Source organism: Eutrigla gurnardus (genome assembly GCF_963514095.1).
Source record: "Eutrigla gurnardus genome assembly, chromosome: 21".
Lineage (NCBI taxonomy): Eukaryota > Metazoa > Chordata > Actinopteri > Perciformes > Triglidae > Eutrigla > Eutrigla gurnardus.
Window position 1 is genome coordinate 11,598,454 of NC_139932.1, and position 26,055 is coordinate 11,624,508.

General features: G+C 43.6%; 2 protein-coding genes across 5 annotated transcripts in view; one reads left to right on the top strand and one right to left on the bottom strand.

Moving 5' to 3' along the window:
• The window catches only part of cacna1c (calcium channel, voltage-dependent, L type, alpha 1C subunit), a 176,879-nt gene extending 159,894 nt beyond the window's left edge, over positions 1 to 16,985 (bottom strand). For 2 of the 4 annotated variants that reach the window (XM_084039299.1, XM_084039298.1), the window contains exon 1: positions 16,649 to 16,985. In XM_084039299.1, the coding sequence (XP_083895425.1) occupies positions 16,649 to 16,772 (124 nt within the window). In that variant the 5' untranslated portion in view covers positions 16,773 to 16,985. Of the gene's footprint in view, positions 1 to 6,055; positions 6,253 to 16,648 lie in introns of those variants that run through there. The other 2 variants (XM_084039301.1, XM_084039300.1) reach the window with 1 other exon arrangement.
• dcp1b (decapping mRNA 1B) lies at positions 13,044 to 24,455 on the top strand. The gene is made up of 11 exons (XM_084039321.1): positions 13,044 to 13,418; positions 13,784 to 13,824; positions 13,942 to 14,069; positions 19,769 to 19,835; positions 20,041 to 20,254; positions 20,359 to 20,451; positions 20,549 to 21,314; positions 21,497 to 21,547; positions 21,802 to 22,031; positions 22,159 to 22,365; positions 22,454 to 24,455. Exons 1-11 carry the CDS (start codon positions 13,260 to 13,262, stop codon positions 22,529 to 22,531), a joined length of 2,034 nt encoding a protein of 677 aa, XP_083895447.1. The 5' UTR covers positions 13,044 to 13,259; the 3' UTR covers positions 22,532 to 24,455.
• Positions 24,456 to 26,055: the final 1,600 nt, after the last annotated feature.

Sequence of the window (26,055 nt, forward strand, 5' to 3'; positions counted from 1 at the left end):
TGTAATACGTACACGCGGCTGCATTTCAAGAAATTGGTCATCATGCTTTCTGTAATAATAGCACTTTTGGGTGGGTTTGTGTCGAAGGATGTGTTATATTTTTTTAAAGTTTTTTGTAGTCCGGCTAACTTTACTTTCAACGAGAAACCAGTTTTGCAGTTTTACCAAAAAAAAGAGCTCTGTCCTTATCTGCCTCATGTCTAGCTCGAGTCAAAATATAGATTAAATGACTTTTAAAAAAGCCCATAAAGGTGATGAAGGTGTAAGTAGCCTGTAAGGCGAGACCCAGGACACACTCTTAGTGTGAGCTGATGGCGGAAATAGAAGACGATCTACAGCAGATACTAATATTTTTCCCAGCCCAAAACTCATTTCGCTCATGGCCGCTGGACAGTAGGAGGACACTGTTGAGAGAGAGGCATAGCGTAGAGTAAATCAAAGCTAGACTGTCAAACTGGGTGGAAATGATGCCCTACATCCATGTGCAAAAACATCCTGCAAAAATCAATTCGACGAGTCTCACCCTCAATACGCTTTTTTTTCGGTAATAATCTTCAGAGGGTTTTTAGGCCCCTTTAGCACTTAAACATTCCTTTCAGACAGCTACATGTGATTTAAGGGTGACTTAAGGTAAACAATGGGAAAGAGACAGACAGGGGGAGGGGGGGGGGGTATAAGAGAGGACGCAGGTCTGGAGTCATTATTTCCACCGGTGGCTTCAGCCAGATCGATAGACTAGGAGTGTGTGTCAAATCTGTGCTCAGGTTGGACATGTGCTCTAACACACACACACAAACACACACACACACACACACACACACACACACACACACACACACACACAGGCGGAGGCAGCCAAGCAGGTACATACAGGCTGCAGACCCATGGTGCAGCCGGTGTTGGTATTGTCCCACCAGAATTGAAGACTGAGGCCCGATAGCACTAAGAGCAGAGGACAGCCTCCGGATAGATTTCCAATACCCAACCAGAGGCTTAAGCAAGACAGAGTCATGGATAATCCTCCTCCTCCTCCTCCTGAGCTCCCTCACTTCTCCCACCATCCCTCTGTCTCTTGCCCTTTATTCCTCTCTTTTCTCTTCCTCCGTTGCCTCTGTTTTCTTGCCAGCCCGTCTTTTTTCTCTCCGTCCCTCTTCCCATACTTTTTCCCCTTTACATCCTTCAATCTGTCGTTCCTTTCTATTATTTCCTCTTCGCTTAGCAGCCCCACCTCCTCCCCTGTTTCTTCCCTTCCATGTGTCTTATTTGTCTCTCAGATGGTGTTTTACGTTAAAGAGCAGCTGCTGTTGAGTCACATCCTTGAGTTGAAGCCATGACACACTCCGAGGCGCCGATACAAACTTCTCCAATGCTGATTGGCCTTTAATCGCTTCCATACAATCGCTCCACCCTTACTGCTACAGCTGCTACAACCTGGCTGTGACTAACACACATACAGTAGCCACGTTATTCTGACCCTATAGCCCATGTGTAGTGGAGCAGTATAAAGCCTGGAGCACTGAGAGTGTATGGATGTGTTTCACAGGCTTTCTACCTCTCAGAAGTTACGTTTAACAGCTCGAGAGCTTTGGCTCCGAAGCTGCTGAAGATGATGCTGATGAGAGCAGCGGGACTGAAAAAAAAAACAACAACACTGCAGGCCAAAAGTCAGCATCATATCACTTAAAACACAACTACTAAATTAACAACTAAACCCCAATTCCTCCGGTGAAGCAGCTCGGCGGTCAGCAGGCTGCGGTCGAGTGAATACGCGAGGAAGCATGAAGGTTAACAGACAAACGCAACAGTTGTGCCTCGGCACTGAATTATTAAAGACGTTAACATTCTCTGAAAGCCGTGGCGAGGAACAGGGGCCGAGGAGAGACACAGTGTGTCTGCGTTTTCCGTTGCTCGCAGACACAAACCAGCCAACAGAAAGGGACACGCTTCCTCGTGTGTGAGAGCAGATGCAAGTTCAAGTGCTTTTATTTTGGCGACTGAGATTGAGGAGGGAAGGGGGCACTTTATTTGTTTGTGTTTACGGTCCGGCACGTCCCACTTAAAATCATAAATGAATCTGGTCAGCTGAAGCTGTTCCCTCAAACGGCCTAAGGAGAGTCACTGATAATAACATTTGATTACAAAAGGCCTCACATTTAGTTGCCCTACTGCTCAGAGCTCTGCCATTCAAACAGGCTAAAAACTCACTAAGGGGAACGTTAGAGAGCAAAAGAGTGGGTTATGGTGCAATAATACCTCAGAAATGTGACCTAGGCTATATGATCAGACAGAAATATCAGTTTTTTTATTATCTTGGAAGAAAACTTTCAAGGCTGCTGCCGTATTACACAACAGGGCCCCCGACCAAAGTTCTCCATGCTCCCTTCCCGTCTCCTCCACCTCGCCAGGAATTAGGTCCAGTCTGATATTGAGCAACGACTGGATCGACTAACGGTTGATTGGCGCTTAATTGCCCAGATTTCCATTTACGGTGAGCGTGCTGATAGATGGCTTAGCGGGCTTAGCTGTTTTCTCTGCCCCTGTGGATTCTAATTAAAACAAATTTAAAATAAATGAGTTGGTTCTTGTCTTCATTTGTGGAAGGCAACAACTCTGCCACCTGCAGTTGATGTGGTTTCAAAGAAGGAAAGAGAAAAAAAACAACATCTTTTTGATTGTCTTAATTACAATAATCTTTGAATGTGTCAAACCAAAATACCTTGAGCTACCTTAAATCCACCTAACGAGTGTTTCTTTTTCACGTGCTCTTGCAGACACGTGTTACATAAGCTCAGCGTGAGATGCTTCCTACAAAGGGAACACGTGCGACGTGTCTTTTGGGGCGACTTCAGTGGAATCACGGAGCATATCAAGTCGAGTCACGAGAGTGAGATGATTTGGCGGGTGGCCAGCACCCCGGGGGTAACCATCGGAAACCAATTAATATCCCTAACGGAGGTATCATGCTTCTGGCACAATGCCCACCGGGAAAATCAACTCGCTGATTACTAAAACTGCCGCTGTAATGAGTGTGCACGTGTCTGTGTGTGTTTTCCTAATGTCCCTCCTCTACACGCGTGACGACATGAGATGCCACAAGTGTGCATTTGTTTCAAAGCCACCATTAGAACAGTATAACGTGTGCCATTCATTCGAAGGAAGTTAGATGATGTTGGCTGCGGTATAACTGGTTCACTCTGCGAACATGAGCATTCGGTGCAATCATGTGTAACATCAACTCTGTCTGAATTACGGAGCGGATGTAAAGTTGGAAGCTAACTGATAACGGGGAGAGAATCTAATGTGGCCGATAAATTTGGTGTCAGGCGGGCCTCGGAGGATAACTTCTGCTCTGTGTTTTTTCGTGCAAGGCCGGACCTTCTGTTCCCAGAATCCCTCATGGACAAATTTGTTTTTTTCTTTGGCCTCCAGCGATAGAGAGAAGAGAGGTCAGGGTCGGAGTTGAAATTGAACTGCTGCAACTTTTAGTTAAAGAATGGCCTCCCGACGCTCCACACTACTTTCATCTGCACGAAAAACCATATTTCCTATGATATCCACCTCCTCCTTCCACCTCACCACTGCCCCAAACAAATAGGGGGAGGATGAGAAATGTATGTGGACAGGTGTTGAAAATTGAGAATTCTAACGCAGCTGTGATTCCCATATCAAATAAAGCAAACTAAAAATGCCGTGACATAAAAGCAAAGCAGGATGCCGACAGTGATAAGTCAGCGCCAATGTCTCGTCTTTGTCACTCTTCGATAGCTGTCATGTAGCTGTCAATAGACAAATGAAGAATGAACTGTCCGTGGTGCTGAAAAACCACCACCCAGGTAGACTCGCAGCCTGAGCTGAAGTTGGTACAAATGTCCTACGACCGCAACAACAGCTGCACCTGAATGACACGGATGAGCAAGTATAGCTACAGAGCTTATTCACACGTGATTCTGTCAGCTCCAAAACATCACAAACAAGGCGATTCTCTTCAGCTGGTCTGGAGGAGTCTGGCGATTCGTCGAGTCAGTCGCTATATCGAGTTTGTGCCTCCAGGTGAGACAAACAGTGTGCATCCACGAGGCTGAGCTAATGTTTTGCAGCCTGAACTCACACCGAAGCGGAAATACCTTCCGCTGTGACATTTGAATTTGTTTGTTCGACTTTTGGACGGGCATGAAGGACCGATCGCCCCCACAAGAAGGCGGCGACAGCTTGGGACCGATCACCTCCTGCTGAGGGACGATAATCCTGACAAATACTTTGGATGTTTTCCTATGAAAAGCAACCAAACCCATCTATTTTTCAAGTTCTTCTACTTTATGACGATGGTGATACTGATCATATCCATAACTTCTTGGGACAAACTGAACTGAAAGGCCCCTTTTTTGTTGTTGGTGATAATAGATTGAGGTGACATCATGACAATCAAGGTGAATGTGATCTGACTGGCTGTACACACACACACACACACACACACACACACACACACACACACACACACACACACCTGCTGCCCCTCATGATGATGCCCTTCTGTTTGAGCTGCATCACAGTCAATGAGCATGATTGCAGCTTCTGCAGCTAACAGTTGCTCTTTGGAACAAACTGTTGGTGAAATGTGCCTCGCTGCGACACAGATGCACGCGCGCGCGCACACACACATGCATACACACACACACACATACACTGCCACCCCTCTCCTCATCCCCTGTTGCTATGGAACCTGTCGCCAAGGCAGAGAGGTATGTGGTTGTGATGGAAGCGGTGGACGAAAGCAGGCGACTAACGACGACGACACACGATGATGGCCGTGAAGATCATAATGGTGATCGCAGAAATAATAACCCTCTGCTGCTTGAATCGCCCGGCCGGCCATAAACCAGCGCGTTGCTGGGCTTCGCTCTCTGCAACGTGGGTGGAAGGAGCGACGCGTAATACTGCGCAATGCAAACAGACCCTTTCCTCACCGCCAAACAAACCACAGCCCTGGATCTCCAGTCTCCCTTCGCGTGTGTGTCGCTCTTTTTTTTCTTCTAGAAAACACTTCACAAAAAGTGAACTTCGGTCGTGCCTTGCGCGAGACAAACCGAGTGTCCTGCCTCCTCCCCTTCCGAAATAGCAACACCAACAACCCCGATTCTCAGCAGACAAATAAGTCCTGCGGGGCCTCCTACTGCCACCTGTCATCTCCGCGCGATCTCTCTCGCGCGCCGCCGCTAAGGAGCCTCGCGGAGATGATGAAAACTTGGATTAAAACGTGACAAATGCGATTATTGATTATAGAGGAAAGGGGGGGTCGGTGGTGGTGATCGAGTGCGCGTATCGGTGGGCGCTGCTCAATATCCTGCTCCTTAGCGACCACTGTGTGTGTGTGTGTATGTGTGTGTGTGTGTGTGTGTGTGTGTGTGTGTGTGTGTTCATTTGACATATGGCCAACAAAACAAGAGCGCTATACGTGCTGTATGGTTTATTCCCACAGTGACGCGCCTCGGGGACGAGAGATCTGCCAAACGATGCGCACGGACACGCGTTCGCCGTCAGTTTCCGCGTCTAAAACAATATTGCTCTCCCCGCCTACAAGTGCCTGTTGGCTAAAACGTGACCGCTGCCCACCCATGATGCTCTCCGGTGGACGGGCCTGTCAAAACCCAACAAGTGTGGACTGAACCGGGGAGCAGGGATAAGGGCCTCCGCGGTTACCTGCAGCCTTGTATCGTGATTACGGCACAAGTTCACTTGCGGCACAAACTGCAGATAGCAGGGGGGTGAGAGAGGAGGGGGGGGGGGGGGGGGGGGGTCTGATGAACAAACTGCACACAGGGGGGAAAGTGGAGAAAAGAGATCTGCATTTGTCCATCTGTTGAAAACGACCAGGGAGCGTGCACCCCGTCCCCTTTCCCCCCTCCACCACCTCCTCCTCCTCCTCTCCCCCCATCCCATCCCCATTTCGAGATCCTCATCCCTCCCTCCCTCCCCTCTCCCATGCACAGTTACAAGATGTTTGCCAGGTAATATACATTCAAAATGAAGAAGGAAAAAAAAAAAGAACACCACATACCTTGATGGTTCTCAAGGGTGTCCTCCGGGATGTACATGTTTTTGCTTTCATTTACCATAAATGTAGTCCGGCGTTATCGCTGTAGGTGAATGGAAGAGACACACAGAGAGAGAGAGGGAGAGGGGAAAAAAGCTGGAGAGGCGGAGGGAGAAGGAGAAAAAAAAAAAAAAAGCCCCCAAAAATAAAGAAAATAAAAAAGGGGGGGTGGGGGGAAAGAACTGTCTGACACGGACAGTCTTGGGTATTCCGTTATTTTGTTTGTGGGGAGAGTTTCTTCGGATGGAGTGAATATTACCTAATCCCCATGATGGAGGTGAAAGCGAGAAGAAAGAGGGAGCTTTCGGCGGAACCGGTTGGGAAAACGCACCGGTGCATCTCTCGGTACATCCGGGCCCTAGGCGAGAAACATGAGACCAGCACCGCGTTCAATTCAATTCACACCTCGTTCGCTCTCGCTCTCTCTCTCTCTCTCTCTCTCTCTCTCTCTCTCACTCTCTCTCTCTCTCACACACACACTCTCTCTCTTCCTCTCCCGTTCTTCCTCTCCTCTCTATCTTGTTGTCTTAAAAAAAAAAGGTTTCAAAAAGGTTATGGAGCGCACGGGCGCTGTCAGTGTCGGTCGCGATAGAAGTGCGCAAAAGACGCATTCGTGCGCATCTTCAGCAGTGTGTCAAAATGTGAGAGGATGAAGAAGAGGAGGTGGAGGTGGTGGTGGTGGTGGTGGTGGAGGAAGAGAAGGGGGAGGAAGAGAAGAGAAAAATGAGAAAACGAGAAGAGTGTAAATATTCCATCACGGGTAGCACGGGGTTAAATCTCCCAATAGGTTGTCGGTTATTCCACGTATCTATAGCAGAGTCCCCCCCCCCACCCCACAAAAAAACCCAGAAGCCAGGCTGTCCTGTCTCATCCGGAGACGGGTTTCTCTGTCCTGATCCAGTCCATGATGGTCCGGCGGTGTGTCTGTCAGTCAGTCTGCGTGCCTGTCTGTCTGCCCGCCTGCTTGCCTGTCTGTCTGCCTGCCTGTGTCTCACTGATCGGGAGTTGGAGCTCTCTCTTCTCTCTGCCTCTGCTGCCCCTGCAGCTCAGCTCTGCAGTGATACCGAGAGAGAGAGGGAGAGAGAGAGAGAGAGAGAGAGAGAGGTAGCCCCCCCTCCCCGTGCATGTAGACGCTTTGACTGTTTCCAGATGTGTGTGTGTGTGTGTGTGTGTGTGTGTGTGTGTGTGTGTGTGTCTGCCAGAGAGAAATAAGGAGGGAGGGAGACTGTATAGGCAACAGTGGAGAACCGGCGGCTGGTATCCAGATGATGATGATGGTGATGATGAGGACAAAGATGATGATGATGTTGATGAAGTGTGTGTGTGTGTGTGTGTGAGAGAGAGAGAGAGAGAGAGAGAGAGAGAGAGGGGTTGGGGAGAGTGGAGGGAGGGGGGATAATGATCCATAGCAGCCTCAAGCTTTGCACAGACTCATTTCTGCAGGAGTAAACAGAGATCAGAGATGTTGTACCTACATCTGATTTGCCCAGAGTCCCTATGCACATCTGGTCTGCTTCAGCCGCGTTCTTTTCTTGGGCCAAGGCCGTGTTTACACACACACACACACACACACACACACACACACACACTGCAGATCTGGTTTTTCAAACTCTTTTATGACTCAAGCTCTGATTTTGTCATGCACGTCTCTCTTAAACAGAGGGAAACCACAAGGAAGCCGATTTTTCAGATCTTTTCGGGCTGCTGTGTAAATACAGTCTCAAATCTCGTGAAGCAGACGGGTCCGGGAAGGTCAGTGCAAGAAAAACTGAATGAGGAACGTTTTTTTTTTTTTTTATCTAGAGGATAATAAAATTATTTTTAGAATTCAATTATGTGTTTTTTTTTCTCTCTTTGCCCTCAGGACATTGAAGTTTGCTTCGACATCATTCTCCATGACCAGGAACAAATTTGTCCTGGCCCCTCAAGCACACAAAGTCATTTTCTGGAGACATGGGTCCATTTTCTTGGGGAACACAACAATGAAATGAAGCTCATTTTGGGAGTCAAATGTCAAACAAAGTCAACAGCATCAGCTCTTAACTAAATAGCTCTGGACCTGCTTGGAGGACGTTGAGTCAGCTTGGCTCTATCGTTCCTGCTGAGGCTTGTGGATGGAGCTGCTTGCACAAGTTAAATCGGGCTGTTTTTTTGTTTGTTTTTTTAAATCCCTCCACAGGCAGCTTGATATAAGAGATTAAAATAAAATATTTTGTTTCATCTACTCTTTAGAAGGATCCTGATCGGATTTTGAAAAGCAGCTCTTTGGTCTTTTTATGGCTGTTCTCACACAACACCAGTTCTGTCCCCGTACGTTCTATTAAAAGAGATGTCAGATGTATAAAACCGGCACGACAATGCTTCACGAAACAGAAGAATTGGCCTCAGTAAATCAGGATTTATTGAAGCTACTGAGAGCTAGAATTTTTCCAAATTCTAATCATGGTGCTGGCCGTTCCACGTGATTGTGTTTGACACTGAATACGAACTCCACAATGTGCAGGCCTCATGTCAATCTGACTGCGGGCTATAATCAGGAGGTGAATCTGATGACTCAACCCAGGCTGCATTCATTTATTTGGTGCCACACAACCCACCGTCCTATAATGGGATAAAGCTTTTTTGTCTTCATGTGTCACTACTATAGACGGGGAGACGGCATAAATTATTCTATTGATGACGTTTGACAGATGAATTGTCTCGTCCTGAACAATGATTCGTGATGAAGATGTTAGTATATTTGGAGGGACTGTTGAATACCTGCAATTCAATATGATAATGTATCGTCTTTCAATGTATTAACTAGCATATATTACAATTTTTTTGTGCTAAAGTGATTTATTAAATTAGATAATACGCAGTACTTTTAATTTGTGGAGTGGAGAGCATCATGTGGTTCTTTTATACATACTATTTTGTATTAAATTCACCTGTAAAAACTACCAGAACCCAAGATATACCTATAGCTTTCTATATTTATATATATCATTATCACAATATAAAATAACTGATATTATCATAAAAGATTGTGGCCATATTTTGCCTATATTGACGCATAAGTAGCATTTTAATGTTAAAGATGCTCAAAGCTGACCTACTTAAGTACTATTACTTAATATCTGAGGGTATGTGAATGATAAATGGGGTTGAAAAGAATACAAAATAAAGTTCTGCTACATACATTTGCATTCTTTTGTGCCTTGCTGACATTTTAACATTTTCAGCCTCACGCTGTTAACGAAACGAGGACAAATCACTCTGGTGGTGAAACTGCTAACAAATCATAGACACGCAGACAGGACAAAGGGGCCTCATCACCGCTTTGTCTGCAAGCCCAAAAGGTTGACAACCACTGGTTTAATCTTGGAGATGAAACCAGTGATGCCTTGTCATGTTATTTAAAATCTAAAATGTGGAAAATCACGAAGGCTGTCAGATAAACAACGTGGGGTTAAAAGTACAATATCTCCCTCTGAAATACAGACGGGTCGGAGCGTAAACCGGCAGAATATTAGGTACTTCGTTCCTCTCCACCACTGCAGACATCTGGCTGATCACCCCTGTGACAACAGTGAGGCAGATGGACATCATGTCTCATAACGGTGGTCTGAATCTCCCTTTCACTTTCTTGCCAAACCAGCCTCTGTTTGATTACTCTGGCCAGTGAATGGAAGGACAGACGGAAGAAAGGATCCAGAGAAGGAAGAACGGATGGAGGGCAGGTCGTGGGAACAGACACTTGTGCCCAGGGGACGCACAAACACACAGACTCACATACACACAATGTGCTCTGCAATCCGGCCTGCACATGGAATATCTATTCTATTTATGACCGTTCTATATTTGCAGTTCCCGACCCCCCTTTTGTATGTGCGCGAGCGTGTGTGAGACTTAAAGCTCAGTCGGTCTCTGGGAATCTCTGGACAGACAAACACACTTAAATGCTGCTATCTCGTGTGGGAAAAGCAGCGATCCGCTGGTCAGTCAAATGGAAATCCCCCCCCCCGTGACACGGAGCTACTTTATTCAGCTGTGAGATTCAGGATTTAGACAATTCAGACCTTAAATCAAAATGTGACACATTCATACACTTCATACATAATATGAAGCTTTTTTCTTGGGATCCACACTCAAACAGAGGCCACAAATAAACATGAAATTGTAACTTTTCTGGTATTTTTTTGGCGCATTCCCATTTACATAATGTACCAGACTATTTTCCTCAAACGGAATATGCAATTAAAATAAAAAGAGATAAAATGAAATGCAATGTGAAAGTAAACAATCAAACAACAGCATAGAAGGAGTGTTTATTATGTTTTATCTTCTGATATATTTTGTCTGCACACTGCTCATAAGGAAGCAAGTATTTATATATTAGCCCTATATAGAGAAGATGTACCTTTATGAGGCTACAGATGCGACTTTAACGAGAGTAACACATGTTCACTAAATTGCCCACTTAAACAATTACCCATATGAGGAATATAATGTCTCGTAGAGCCATGATGGACCCATGAATGCTCCATGCGGGACATCTATCACCCATTCACTACCCTTAACCTTCAGGTCCGTCTCTATGGATGCACGGCAACTGAAAACTTGCATCCCCTATATACATTTTAGATCTGTTTCCCACCAATAATATAGTCCCCTTACTGTGCACACACACACACACACACACACACACACACACACACACACACACACACACACACACACACACACACACACACAGAATAAGCAACTCACTTACTACAAAGTCTATTTAAAATGGGTAAAATTGACTTCCTGTTTTTCCTCAGCATAAAAATAATGACTCCACTTTTCCTCCGATCTGTCATCTATTAACAAACAGCATGTGTACTGTAAAAGGAAAAGAAAGAGCGCAGGTGCAAGTGCATTACAATGTTGAATTTTAACAAGTTGCCTTTCGGCTGTATCCCGTCATCCTTCCTGCCTGTGAGCCAATCATCAGCGAATCCTGTCCTATTCCCACCAATCAGAGTCAAGTACTCGATCTCTGTTGAATGGCTATTGGCAGTATTGACCTGGCGATGTAATAGTCATCAGCCTCATCATTGACTAACATGCATCCTCATGACAGATAGACACCACCCTGACGCATAGACACACCTTGAAACACACACACACACACACACACACACACACACACACACACACACACACACACACACACACACACACACACAGAACGAATAAGTACACGTTCTTGCAAAAGCCAGACATGTCAGTCTGACCTGGAAGAGCAAAATCCACATAAAAAACATTTGAAGATGTTTTCATTCAGTGCTGGTTAAAACTGAGTGATGGTCATTGTTTTTCTCAAGGACACGCTGACATGGCTGTTGATGGATGCACATCAGCTGTTATAAATCTAAATGCTGGAACAGCTATCACAGTTCACAGGAGATAATAGGAGTGCCCATTCTACAGGCAATATAAAGCTAAATAGCGGCCATTTCGCGATAAAAGAGGAATCCATGTATGTGTTAATCAGCGGTTGTCTAATTGACTGACCTGCTATAAAATGCATGCAGAAACAAGGTGCTACTTGAGGTGGCTATGCCCCCCTAAAGTACCCTTGCAATGCGACACGCTGCACTCAATATGTGATTCAATGTCGAGTGATCCAATAGATATTGTGCGATATGGGTATAACTGATATGAATTTCAATAATATACAGTCCTGAAAGTCCTATTCCTGTGTCAGCCACGGTTCTGTCCTTGAGTATTCATTTCAGGAAGGATACGTCTAATGTTGGCACCCTAGAGCAGGATAAACTGTCGCTGAAATACTGCACCTGAATCAACCCAGAAACAAGAAGAATATATTTCTTTACAAAGCAGTATAAAGACACGGGGACAACAGCATTGCTGAAGGTAAAATTAAATGTTTAAACCAGAAAATTCCCAAATAAAAACAGTGCACATGGAGGAAATGTGGCCAAGACAACTGCGACATTGTAAACATTATACTGTGCTCAGATTGACTATAGTACTATATGAAGCTCTCCAAAGAAGATGCCTCCTTTGCACGTGTGTCCATTCCTCCATCACCCATTGACAAATGCCTGGAAAACCAACTGCAGTAATACAAAGCAACTGCAAATAAAAACATGGTGTATTTGTTCCCATTTAAAGTTTTGTAACATGATGTATTTGTACCTATTTAAAGTTTTGTAACATGGTGTTAACTGCTCTTTAATAGGCTTCCGCCTTCAACTGAGACACAACCCCCTTTAAATACACATGTATTCTTGTCTAGGCTTTCAGATCAACTCCGACCCATGCAGTAAATGGCAAGAGGGGTGGCTGCGTGATATCCATCCCTTTGATGCCCCCTAGTGTATTTTATGGGGAATGTAACTGCTTGGGGGATTTCAGTCAGCATCAGTTTATATTACCCAGCAATTTAGAAAGAGAACTGAAAGACAAAAGATAAATACGTGCTGATAGGTGTATGGGGAGAAGCGACATGGGCATACAGTTATAACAGAATCAAAAAGGATATCTATGTCTAAGAGAGCCAGCAACTTTGTGTGCGTCAGCGTCTACCACACACAAAAGGTTAAAAAATACCAGAAAAAGATACAGAGGATTGTCACCCATACACCTCAGTTAATACAAAAATAAAGCTGAAATAAAAACACATTCCACGTCTATCCCATTCGTAATGAAATTAACCTGCCTATACGTTGATTGGATGTAAAGCATTTAATTAACATTAAATTAAAGCTATATGATAGGTCTCTTACAGTGCGTGGTCATATTTATCCTGCCACTGGCATGAACATATTCATTGTTTGAATAAATGAATACTGAAAGTTGCAGTTGACTATTCTCATCGACTTTTCCAAATTGATTGATAAGGCTGAATCTCCATGCCGCCAGCGCAACTAATCATGTCTGGTTGTTTACACTCGCTGGCTAAACATGGCCGTTGACCAACTCACTCATGGCAGTTAGCACTCAATAACTGTTGCTTTTTTACATTTAAAAGTCTTAAGTTGTAAAACGAACTGTTGCGCAGTCACCAATCCAATTGTCTGCTCTTACCTTGCCGTTGGTTTGGTATTTATCGCGTCGTCCAGCGACTCGTTAGCCGCCGCAGCTAGGTAGCGAGCTAACTTCTCCATAGGGAACAATGACAGCGACTTCTGCAGGTAGCGGCAGCTGCCTCACCGCCAAAGGACTGGACATAAGCCTGGCTGCTCTGCAGCGACAAGACCCATACATCAATGACATTGTGGACGTGGCCAGTCAAGTTGCCCTGTATACTTATAACAACAGGGCAAATGAGTGGGTAAGCCTGAACTTTGGTTAATATGCTAACTTAGCTTAGCCCTGACAGGCGCGCTTTGCCACAGATTTACCCCAGCAATCTAAATAGCATAAAGTTACCCCCAGCTGTTGCTGTTTCGGGTTTGAAAAGCTATTTTTCCACAAACACTTTTTAATCCTCTAGTGTTTAATCCTTGGGATATTGAAGAACTAGATTAGCATTTCAAAAACATTGTTCTCATCAAGTGTTTCTCAGAAGACTGTCATATTAAATGCAGCTGCGTGGTCTTCTAATTAATTATTTTTCGAGGCTTTGTTCTTAGAAAAAAAGTTTTTGCCTGCCAGTTATGTCACTTTGCTAATTTATTTTTGTTTGTTTTTTTTAAGGAAAAGACGGAGGTGGAGGGCACCCTTTTTATCTACACAAGGTAATGAAGTTGATCCAGGACATGGCATAGCTGGAGTGCCTCTTGTTTCAGATTGTGACTCACTTTTTGAATGAATTCCTCATCTGTATTTATGTGCTGTATCCTCTTTGTTTTTAGACTGGCATCTCCCAGGCATGGTTTCACCATTATGAACCGACTCAGTATGGAGAACTTGACAGAGCCGATCACCAAAGACCTGGACTTCCAGCTCCAGCACCCCTTCCTGCTTTACCGCAATGCTCGATGTAAGGAGAAATACGCACAGAAACACACTTCTGATGTCTGTCTGTTAATTATTGATAACTTCTGTTGTTTGACTGTGTGTGCTGACATTTTTATTTTTATTATAGTCACTTTCAAGTTAGCTCACTGTGTTCACCAACATCTGGGAACATTCTAGAAATGGATTTGAGAAATTTGCATAAGAAAATGTTTTTTTAAATGTAAAAAAAAACATTGTTTGTACAGGGTCAGGAACACTAGAGAAAGAGAGACAGTCACAGACTCTGCAGACATAGATGACTTAATACCAGAAATAGCTACATAGACTAAATAGTTTGAATAGACTGGTGTGTCACAAGCAGCCAGACACAGAACTCTTGAAAGTGGAGACAAAGACAAACAGGAAACGGGAGAAAATAAAAGCTAGATGGAGAGATAGTCAAACCACAAATTACATGGATAAATAGAGGACATCTGGGAACAAAATTAAAATTAGACCTAAAAGGGATGGAATTGTGCTTCTTGCTATTTTGTGGGGCTGATTTGAAGACAACTGCGTCTTTTATTGTTTTTGCATTGCTTATGTTAGTTTTACACACTAGCATGTGTGTATTTTACCTGAGTCCATGTCTTTGCAACTCTGAAGACCTGATAGCAACGTGACAACGCCTCACTTAAATTGGCAGGTGTATCTATAGCCACGGAGAGGAAGTGTGTAGCCTGCTGTTCATTTGAGTGAGAACCGTTAGTTCCATAAAAGGAGCAGAGGTATTGTGGTGACGCCGTTTCTATCAGACTGTCTCCAACCGAGACCTACATCTGGCTTCGACACACAGACACACATGTTGAAGACTGTGCCTTGGGACAAGAGCCTGACAGCACCACAAAGTCAGCCAGCAGAGATTAGATACTCCACAACAGTCACTGATAATGTAAACACACACTCACTCAGGAATCGCTGACACACACACACACACACACACACACACACACACACACACACGCACAGACCTCCCTCCCTCCCCCTCTGTCATGGTCTCACACTCCATCAGGATCAGTGAGAGGCAGGTGGAATGCTGTGTTTGGATAGCAGTGGATTCCTTACACCTGCTTTGATCCCCTTGCTGTGGTACTTCATTAGTCTTCCTGGCATGTATACAACAGAACTGTTATCAAACAATCTGAAGGCTCGGTGAAATAATGGTTGTGGCATAAACTTTTCTCTGTGACCTCTTCAATACCTTGTCTCCCAGGCTATTGCACTCAGGACACATTAAAGATAACACTGGCCTCAAGATGTGGTCAGAGCATCGTTAATGGGGAATACAATTCAAGTGAAAAGTCTACTCACATTTCTTGGGAAGGAAAGGAACGCATAAAACCAGTAATCACAACTCAGTTGAATACTATTTCCTCTGATAAAAAGGGAATATGGGCAGTAGTTATGTGTGTTAAAGAGTGGGTGAGTACATAGCAAACCTAATGGTCAGCGGCTCCGACTGATTACAATGATGGGAGACGGATAATAAAGCACCCAAATAAGGAGAGAGTATGGTTGTAATCAAACTGATTTGTATCACCATAGCTGCTGTGATTTACCAGGATTGTTGGAACCTTAATCGTTTTTTTTTTCACGTGCAGATATGTGACAAGGTTGAGCCAGATTTCCACTCAGGAAAGATGTTTTTTTTTTTTCAATGGCGAACATCTGATCTGAAAGACTATTTAGGCCTCAGGCTGTTGCTAATGCTGCCAGTCCCACTGTGTCATGACCTTTGCAAGGAAGGACCGTGGAATCTTATCATTAGATAAACATGTAGCTCTCAGTGCTGCTGTTACTTCCTGGAATGGCAGTTGGCACAAAGTGCCACCCCATGTTAAAAATAAACGGTGGAGAATGAAGATATACTACAGAACAGGGCAGGATTCAGGGAAGGGTACTTTAGCCTGAGCAAGTCACAAATCTTCTGGCAAATATCCTAGTACAGAGATACGTCTTCATTCGCCCCGTTATATGAATGCATATAGATCTAATTGATCCCCTAAACTTGGCTGTGTTGGTGTGTAGATTTTTGGCTGTGGCTTGGGAATCTGTCTGCACCACTAGATCCTTTGACTGGTAATTTGAATAAAAAAAAAATAATAGAAGGACATTGATAGTTATAAATATTGACCCTCTCATGCAGATTTTTGTTTAGCAGATGGGAGGTTAAGTCAATGAAGGGTAGTTTCATTAATCTATACTATTATCATAAAAAAAAATATTGTATTCTATACTGTTATAAGTTCTCCTAAAGAAGTAGAGCCCAAGGGTGCATTTATTGAAGAGCTGAAACTCTTGAATAATTTGTTCAATAGTTCAGTAACTTTAAAACATTAAATTTGAACAAACAAGAGGTCACTATGGCCTTTTTATAAAAGTGTGATTTCCATTTCCACAATTTCCTGACATTTTGTTGACCAAATGATTCATTTTCTGATTGAGAAAATAACTGAAAATGTACTGTAGCCCACTAGCCACATATACTCAATGTGGCTAACATTAGCGCTCCACTTTACATGTCTATGTCGTTCTGTATAGCAGGTTTGTGAACAGTCTTACCTCCAGGTCGGACGTATGTATATCCCAGCTCTCTCTCAGACACCAGCAAGCCTTTGAATCGGACCTCAGGTTCCTCCTCCAGCCTCTCATGTTTAGGTTTCCTCTGAAACAGGCCTCTCAGCATGGCTCCACTGGTCCCTCAGGAGCCTCACAGTCTGGTAGTAATCGCCTCTTTGAGTCCCTCTAGAACTTGAAGTCGCTCAGATTATACCTCCGGTAATATATTATCTGTGAATAGGTTCAATGAAAGTGTTGCCAAAGGAGATGTGACATATCCTCTGATAAGAGTGTGTATATGTCTCTTTATCCAGGTCAGGTTTTGCACGTACAGCTCTCACAGCGGTCGTTCCAGTGGGCTTTAGTGACAAAAGAGCAATTTTAACAAGACTGGTAATGTCTTCTTAGATGAGTTTCGACAGCTTCAAATACCAATATTTACTCCACCGAAACAAAGGAAGTGATGCTACTTCTCATGCAACAATAATCCCAAGCATGGATGTGTAAGAGCACCTACCGCTTCCAAACTTCCAGCGAACTAAATGTAAGCTAAAAGAGTATCAACACTGTCTCTCATGACTGATGCACGGAGCTCTCCCAAAGCACAAAAGCACACCTAATCCATCGTGGACAACACTGCTGCTTACTAATATGTCTGCATTTCTAGCTATCCTAAAGCTAAACATAACAAAAGTATTCTGTGATTAGCCCCAGTGGTGCAGTTTGGGTAACAGCCAAATTCAGTTACTGGTACTGTCAAAGCACATTTAAACCTCCTTGAAAAATGTGAAGTTGACAAATGAATCTCAAAGTCCTACTGAAATAAAAATGTCTTTTTATGTCTTCAAGTTCTACTGGAATCCCGTCCAAGAGTTAGCGTCGGTCCACAGCCGACATCGCACGTGCACCAGCGCTGACTGACTGGTCCGTTGTAGTCGCAGAGGGTTTGAAGGGACCACACAGCTTAAGCCCTGGATCACTTCAGTAGAGTTGCTGATGTTTTCCAATACTCCTTGTTCAAAGTGTAAACGGATGCAGATTTGACATTTCTCAGTTAGTGACCCCTTCTTGTAGCGGCCTCAGACATCGGTCATCCTCCTGTTGACGTTATCTGCCCATGTGACTGTTCAGTGGTGTTCGCTGTCCAGTGCAGTCGGTCAGGCTCTCTGCTTCTCTTGTTCAAAGCAGATGTCCCTCTGCCTTTCTTCCTCTCTCTCTCTCTTTCTCTCTCACTGTCTCCAGTGTGGACTGGGACTTTTTTCTCTCTCTCCAACTTTCACCCTGACTGTATAACCTTGTGACCGTGGCCACTTTGGTTCTCCTCCCACTCCGTCGCTCCCTCTCTGACTATCTCTCCCACTCTGAGGGCTTCTCTTGTTGAAGTGTAGACTTTTTGGCGGTTCAGTGCAGCCTAAAAATAATCTCCCCTATTGAACATTTTCTATCCCCTTCATTTTCTTCTGTCTTTCTCTTTTATTGGGGAGAGGCAGGGCTGAATATAAAGAGACAGTCTTATATCTGAAGCGTCAAAGATTCTTGTACTTCTGTTCCCTCCCATCAATTCACTGCAGTTCAGCATGTTTTTTCATTGACTAAACTGTGTTTTCTGATGGGTAAAGAGCTCTAAGACCTAGATGCTCCTTATTTGATGGGACTGATGATGATACTCCCCTCTCTAACACATCTCACCTTTTCCCATTCCACATCCACTGTGATCCCAACTGTCCAGCTCTCTGATTTGTGTTTCTTTCTCTCAGTCAAACTGTCTCATCCCAAGTGGGCACTAAGTGGCTGTGGCTCCACCGGACACTCCCACTACAGTTACTTATTTGGTCCTGGGCTGATTTTCCCAGGCTCAACTGAACTATCTCTCTCTGTCTCTCTCTCTGTCTGTCTGTCTGTCTGTCTCTCTTTCGCTCTCTCTCTCTCTCTGTATATTTTTCTGTCTGTGTGTGAGGACTGTGGCATCCACCACATTCAGCAGACCCTACTTTGTTGGGATTGACCTTATCTTTTCTTGACATACACTTTAGAAAGTAAGAGTGTTGAGGTGTGAGATGCTATCATACTGTCTTAATAACGGTTGGATATCCAACCGCAATACTTTTTTGCTACCTTTAGAAATGTGTTTGCTGAACAGTTTAAGATTTAAATCATGTTTTGTCAGTTGTAGACTGTATTTTATTCAGGCAAAATTCTTGTTCTGCTGCTTGTGTTAAGAAAGGTTTTAGCATTTGTGAATTTTGACTTCAATTCGTTGGATAATAAAAGGGAAACGCATATAAATTCCTCATATAAAGTAGGACATCCAGAAGAAGTATTGTTTTGGTTCAAATTTCAGGTCCCTCAGTACGTATCCTTGACGACACCTTGAGACGTATTTGAGTGGATTAATGACAGAAGTGGGACTGTGCGATCTGTATGTTGATTTGGACCTTCACTGTTTTTATTTCTTGGGGGTAAATATTGTTGCTGGGTAAAACGATGAGTCTCCTCACTGACGGGAATTGGATAATGACACGACAACGCTACTTTTTTTCATTATGCTTTCAGGAGCCAGTGCAAACGAGAACCGTATGAGTCACTGTGTAATGTAATGCAACCTACTTGCTCACTGCTGTATAATCCTGTGGCAAATGGGTTTTAGTGATGCTGTTTTCCTCCCATGTTGACCATGTTTATGTAGTTCAGGAGACTCCAGGGGCCCCTGTTTCATTGTATAATGGCACTGTTGGCTTCTGTTCCCATTGGGAAATGACTCATTTAAACCCTGGCTTTCGACCCAGCCGGGCTAATATTAAACCATTTACATGTCTGTCGGGCCCGCGCTGATGTTATAGCATCATAAATGTACGACAGCATGTCTGCATTCATTTGATTGTGAAGGTATGGCAGGTCTGAAAACTAATTTTGTTTGTCTGCTGACCTTACTGGCTGGTGTATCTCCAAATTTAGCAGGCCGTTTCCTTATTTCGCTGCTTAACCTGATTTTTTTTTAGCATCGGCAGGCATTACTCCACGCCAGGACCTTTTGTTGCACTTTTGTTTATGTTTGGTCATGTTCACAAATTCACTTCTCTTCTCTCTTTGCTCCTCTTTGTCCCTCTCGTCCGACACCTCCAGTGGTAATCCATGGCATTTGGTTCTATGATAAGGAGGACTGTCAACGCATTGCTCAGAGGATGAAGATGTAAGTGCTCATATGACCGCAAAGTAATATGTATACACTACTAAAGAAAACAAACATGCAGACCAATGCATTCATTCTTTTACTTTGGCTTAAAACATTAGGTGTAAAGGTTGAATGCCTGTCTTATCCTGACAAAAGTAGTCCATTTAACTGCGTGACCTGTATGGATCTGTATGTATTCTCACAAGAACGTGTTTGTGTGTAGTCTGACCCAGCAGGAGCAGGTCCTGGCTCAGTCTCAGGGTGGATGGTTATCCCCAGGAGGAAGAGGAGGAGTGGTTGGTGGAGTACTCGGAGTTGGTGGAGTACTTGGGGGAGGAGGAGGAGGAGGAGGAGGAGGAGGAGGAGGTGGAGGAGGTGAAGCAAAGGGAGTGGACATCATCCAGATGTTGACCAAAGCACGCACAGAGTATGACAAGGTAGAAAAACACACTCCTGTCAGTCTCTCTGACCTTGTATCTCTCTGTCTACTTACTGCACATTATCTCTTTTATCCACTTTCCACATGTCTCTGTACATGAAGTCCTCGACAGAGCCAAAGGAGATTGGTGGCAGCAGTGTTCTTCATGGAAACCCCAACCTGATCAAACCAATACCCGTTAAACCGAGCACACAGGTAAAACACCTCAACTGCTTCTTATTTAAGTTCCAGGATTGCATTCATTACCGCTCTCCTTCCTTTTCTTACCCGTCTCCCCGTTTGTCTCATCCAGGACGGTGAAAGTGCTGAACCCAAGCCTCTCTCTCTGGCCACTCTTTTTGGCACTCAACATAAACCTGATCCGGTTGTGGCGGCCCCTGAGACGGGACAAGCCACTCGCCCACCTGTTGCCCGTTCACTGAAATACGACGATACAGTGAACTCGGGCGTGAGAGGTGTGACCCCGAAGGGAGGGAACGTCGCCATGGTCGCATGTTCAGGTGAAGGACTCAGGCCTGTGGGTGGAGGACAAACAGTCGGAGAACATGGTGGAAATGTTGTGGGCTTGTTGCCGAGTCCCGCTACCGCCCATCATCATCATCAGCAGCAGCAGAACCAGAACCAGCACCAGCACCAGCACTGCCCAGCCATCCAGAAACTTATGCAAGGACAGAGAGGAGTCGGCGTGGTCGGAGGGGTGCTCCAGACCGTGTCCGAGTCCCCCGAGAACCGGCTGTGTGACAACGGGGTGCCGCTGGAGCACCACCACCACCATCACCATCTGTACCATCATCATCAACAGCACCATCTTCATCATATGCAACAGCTTCAAGCTGACCCAATCAAGAGACTATTCCAAGCTCAGCCCCCCCCTCCCTCCTCCAACCCCGCTCCTCTGCAGCTGAACCCCCATCTCTCCTCTCAGCCCTTAATGGTGGACGCTGCGTCGTGTTCCCACGTTCAAGCGCAACAAAGCCAGCAGATGTTTTTCAGCCTACCTGCACCTCAACCAGAGGCACAGCACAAAAGTCAGTCAGTTTCGACTATACAGGGAACAGGTGGGACATCTTTGATCTTTGACCATGTACTGGATATGTGTACCATGTATACTTTTCTGGCAAATGCAAGACTAAAGTATTATATGCATACTACAGGAAGTGAATATTATTAGAAATGTATAAAATAATAAATAACGGCTCAAAGAAACAAATGTTTAATGGTATTTTCCCTGCTCTTCCAGGTTTACTGCCATCTCAGGTGATCAATGACCAAGTCCTTCAACCTTTACGAGGTATGTTTCTAGTTTTCCTTTTGATATACCTTAGATTAACTCAATTTGTATTTTTGTTTTTGTCTCAGAAACATGAATCAACACAGATTGCAACCTACTTGCACATAGATCCAGTTGTCAATGCTGCTTCCTGTTTCCTAACTTCTATGATTTCAGTGTTTTTGAACCCTAGTATGCAGCAGCTGGTAGCTGCTGAATGGCATTCTCTGCGCTAACTATTAAAATAATTCATTCTAATCATGCTCTCCGCTCAGGTCTGTCTTCCCAGATGCCTGGTGTGGTATCGCCTCATGAGCTCCTGCAAAAGCTTCAGCTGGTCCAGCAGGAGCAAAGCATGGCTCCCCATGACCCCCCTCGACTGTGTCCAGGACTGGCCCCTAGGTTCCTGGGGCCCACTCAGGGTCAGTGTGCGGGCTCAGTGGTAGGACCAGTCCCGAACCAAACCGCAGCCACAGCGGGCCAAAAGGCTGCGCTGCAGTTTCAGGTACACTCGATGAAATCCTGTCTTTTATTTGTTTCCCCTTTGTTTTAATTGTACTTTCAAGTTGCTAAAGTGTAGTAATAGAGAGTAAAGATTACTAAGTACTATTAAGGAGTCCCTGTCTATCCAGGTCATCTCCCCCCAGCGGATACCAGCCACTGTGGCCCCCAACCTGCTCCTCTCTCCCAGTGTGTTCACTCATGCAAAGTCTGGTGGTGGGTCTTCAGCCCAGGAGGGCTGCCCTGCCCCCTCAACCCTGTCCAGACCCCCGCTGCAGGAGGAGCTCAGAGTTCTGTCCAAAGGCCAGCTTCAAGCCACACTGATGCACATGATCCAGGTAAAGAAAAATAAAAAATGAACATGGACTATATGTGCAAATAAATGTGCATGCGTCCACTAAGACGACGTTTGCTTGTGTGTTTCAGACTGACAGCTCATTCCTGGACACCATCTATGAAGCCTACATCAGCCGCTTTGCTACTGACTCCAGCAGCAAGTACTGATGACTCTTCACACCTTCAGTCTATACATACACCCTGTCTGGAGCAGCGCGGCTCACACTTCTACACCTAACATGGATGTAGCACTTTCTCCTCTGAAGCAGATTACACACACACACACTCACCGTTTCTCCTCTGCAGCATTTAGCAGGTCAACCTGACTCTCTTTGCTTAAAACCAACAAAAAAGCAGTTATGTGTTAACATATATAAAAAAAAAAACATTTTTTCATCCTGTTACTAAATCAGAAAAAAAATCTTCTCTCAATCTAAGGACCTATTTTTTGGCATAAATGTGGTTTAACAACAGTCGTGATATAAATTGTAGTTAAGGGGAAATGCAGTCTATACCATAGTTTATTGTCCCTGAAGACAACATGCTGCCACCTCACTGTTTTTCCAAGGTATTTTAATTTAATAGTTCCATGCACTATTTTTTTTCACCACCAAATGTAGCAAAAATGTTATTTTAATCTGTTTTTAATTTTTTGTTATACTGCATAGTTTTAATTCCAACACCAGCCAGCCTTCTGCACTTTGAATAAACAAGTCTTCCTAGTCTAGGGACTAGTGCTGAGCAATATACTCAAACTGACTTGAAACTGGCTCTGCTTCAATTGAATAGTTTTTTTTTTTTTCTGTACATCTGGAAACGTAGCTATGTTTAAATGTTATCAGAATGTGTTGGATTTTGATTTAGAATTATTTTCAATTAACTTCTTGCAAGCTAACTTTCTAAAGGAACATTAGGTGAGCATATATGAGAAGGGCTGTCACAATTTCTATTCTGAATCTAATCTTAAATCGACATTGTGACTAAATCAAAATCGCGACACCCCTTTAAACGATTTACTATACAAAAAATTTTAGTTATTAAAAGGTTACCTTGCCTTTTCAGCATACTCTAGCTGTGATAAATATCTGCATTGGTGTTTTAGTTACTGTAACTGTGTCTGACTTTAAAGTAACAAGGAAAGTACAGGAGATCGTTAACTTGCACTACCTCACAGAGAGCTCGTTCGGAGGTGTACCTGTGGTTTTACTTGGTGGCAGATCGTTAGTTCTGTGATTTTGACGGTTTTCAAGATTGGATAATCCAGTCAGGGTTTTAATTTCAGTTGAACATAAGCAGAAGAACAATGACACTTTTAAATATCACTCGAGTTGTGTATTCCCCTCAGGAATAATAAAATGTTTTATTGATCAAACGCTTTGCCATTGATGGTAAATCCAGTTAAATAAATGATTGTTTAAATGGAGATTCAAAGCAATAAAAAGCAGCAAAGAAGGTTTATAAATACATCTGATAATAAGTCACAAGTATAGTAGAAAATATAATAGAAAACACATTTCCACGATACTTTTATGCTACATGTACTGTATAAAGTGTCAACCAACCAAAACAATTTTCCCACTGTGTTACTCCGTTCCTCACAGAGAAGTCTCAGTCAATAAAAATGGGTAATTTCATCAGGGTTCGGGTTTCCAGTTTGTGTTTAGCTCCCGTGCTAATCTGATATACAGCTAACCAGTAGCTACCGGAGAGTACACAAACGGCAGCAGCAAAAAAAATAAAATAGTGTAAAAATACCTTTCAGAAAAAAGAGAATATTTTTTCTATTTTTGTACTCAAGCAAAATGTATTGTTCTCATAGTACACATAACCAGCATGGTGCAATTAAATGTACAACTAATAGAAGTAAAGATTAATTCCTGTATATCATATCGACAGTTATTTGTCAGATGCCGTTTTGTTCTTTTAATTCCTCTGTATTTATTTTTCAACGTTGCCATTTAAAATAATACGAAACATCGGAATAGCAATGGAAACATTTTTACACAAGTTTGATTTCTTTTTTGTCGGGAATGTTTTGCTCTTACATAAACTGGAATATATTTTAATTGGATATTAAATGTTCTCAAACTGCCTCTGTTGTTGGTTGCCGTCTCTTTTTGTCGTGTCAACGGATCTGCTATGAGATGTTATGGTGATTATTATTATTATTCATCATCGATCCAGCCCTCGTGTAACACTAATCGCGGTAAAGATACACTTGTTATTGCTTAAATGTCACATCGTTGCTTTCTTTTGCCACAATCAATAGTGTAACATAACGTCTACAGTGATTAATCAGCTTTTGTTTTTTACACACCCAGCAGTATTGACGGACTTTGCCCAAATAACCCTAAAAGACTTTATACAACATCAGGTATTTTTACTCCAATATTTAATTGCTCCCTGTGTTTGTTGCGCTTAACTGAGCAACGGGTCGATCCATAAGTTGCTGACACGATGATGATGATAATATGACTGAGCAGGGAAGTTGTCATTCGAATATAGAGGAGAGAGCAGGTGACCCAGCAGCCTTAGAGCTTGACATAGATAATTCAGTGTGAAATTCCACTCAAGCTTAGCTAACGTAAAGATCAACATTTACTCATTGATGTGTTTTCAGGACGCTTCGTTTTTATTCGCTGTGCAACAACGGCTCTAATTGGCTCTGAGTAAATTATCTGAAAACGAATCACACACAAATAACCGACTGACTCATCGACAGCCTGATTGACTGGTTCATATAAGTGATGAAGTCATCAGCTGGTCTCTCATGGAGACCTTAGACTCCCTGCACGATGGGGATAATGACCTGTCACTCAGCGTTTACCCATGTAAAACAGGCATGCAGTGCATTTCTCAAAAGGAATACAGTGAGGAGGTTTGAATCCAACAATCGTCTCTGCCCTCCCTGCCTTTTAGGCAAGGCAACTTTATTTGTATAGCACATTTCATACACAAGGCAGACTCAAAGTGCTTCACATCATACAACAAAAAATAGAAGAATTAAAACAAAATAAAAGGCAAAATTAAAAATGCATTACAGAAAGAAAAGGAGAATAAAAACATATTTGCAATAATTAAAAACAGTGCAGACATTAAAAGATTTAGCAGAAAGCTATGGCGAACATAAACGTTTTCAGTCTAGTTTTAAAAGTGGTCAGAGTTGGGGCAAGTCTTACATCTTCAGGAAGTTTATTCCAGCCATTTGTTGCATAGTGACTAAATGATCCCGTGATTGTTGTTTACTCTGGGAATCACTAACAGATTGGTTTTAGAGATTTTAGAGTTTCATGCGACATTCTTTTACCAGTCCATTAGTACTAATTAGTGTATTTGGTGCCCTAATAACTGATAGGAAATGCAGTGTTAAGTGATCAGAGTCACAATTAATCTGCTGCCTTCTTTTATTTTTTAACACACCGGAGGAATTTGACTCCCTCTCCCTTCCTTCCTGCTTCCTCTCCCCAATCAACAGCGGTGTCTCACGTGGTGATTAACGTCAGCATTTACACTAGCAGACACCATATCCACAACCAGAACCAGCTACGTCATATACAAAATGCTAAATAACATCGTATTAGGAGTGTTATAGTACGTTTATAATGTTTGGAAACACACACACACACACACACACACACACACACACACACACACACACACACACACACACACACACACACACACACACACAC

What these genes read in the sequence shown, in the direction of transcription:
- dcp1b (XM_084039321.1), top strand. Translation starts at nt 13,260, where the DNA reads ATGACAGCGACTTCTGCAGGTAGCGGCAGCTGCCTCACCGCCAAAGGA. An exon ending in TTCGACTATACAGGGAACAG is followed by an intron (nt 21,315 to 21,496) that starts GTGGGACATCTT and finishes CTGCTCTTCCAG; the next exon opens with GTTTACTGCCATCTCAGGTG. An exon ending in AGTCCTTCAACCTTTACGAG is followed by an intron (nt 21,548 to 21,801) that starts GTATGTTTCTAG and finishes CTCTCCGCTCAG; the next exon opens with GTCTGTCTTCCCAGATGCCT.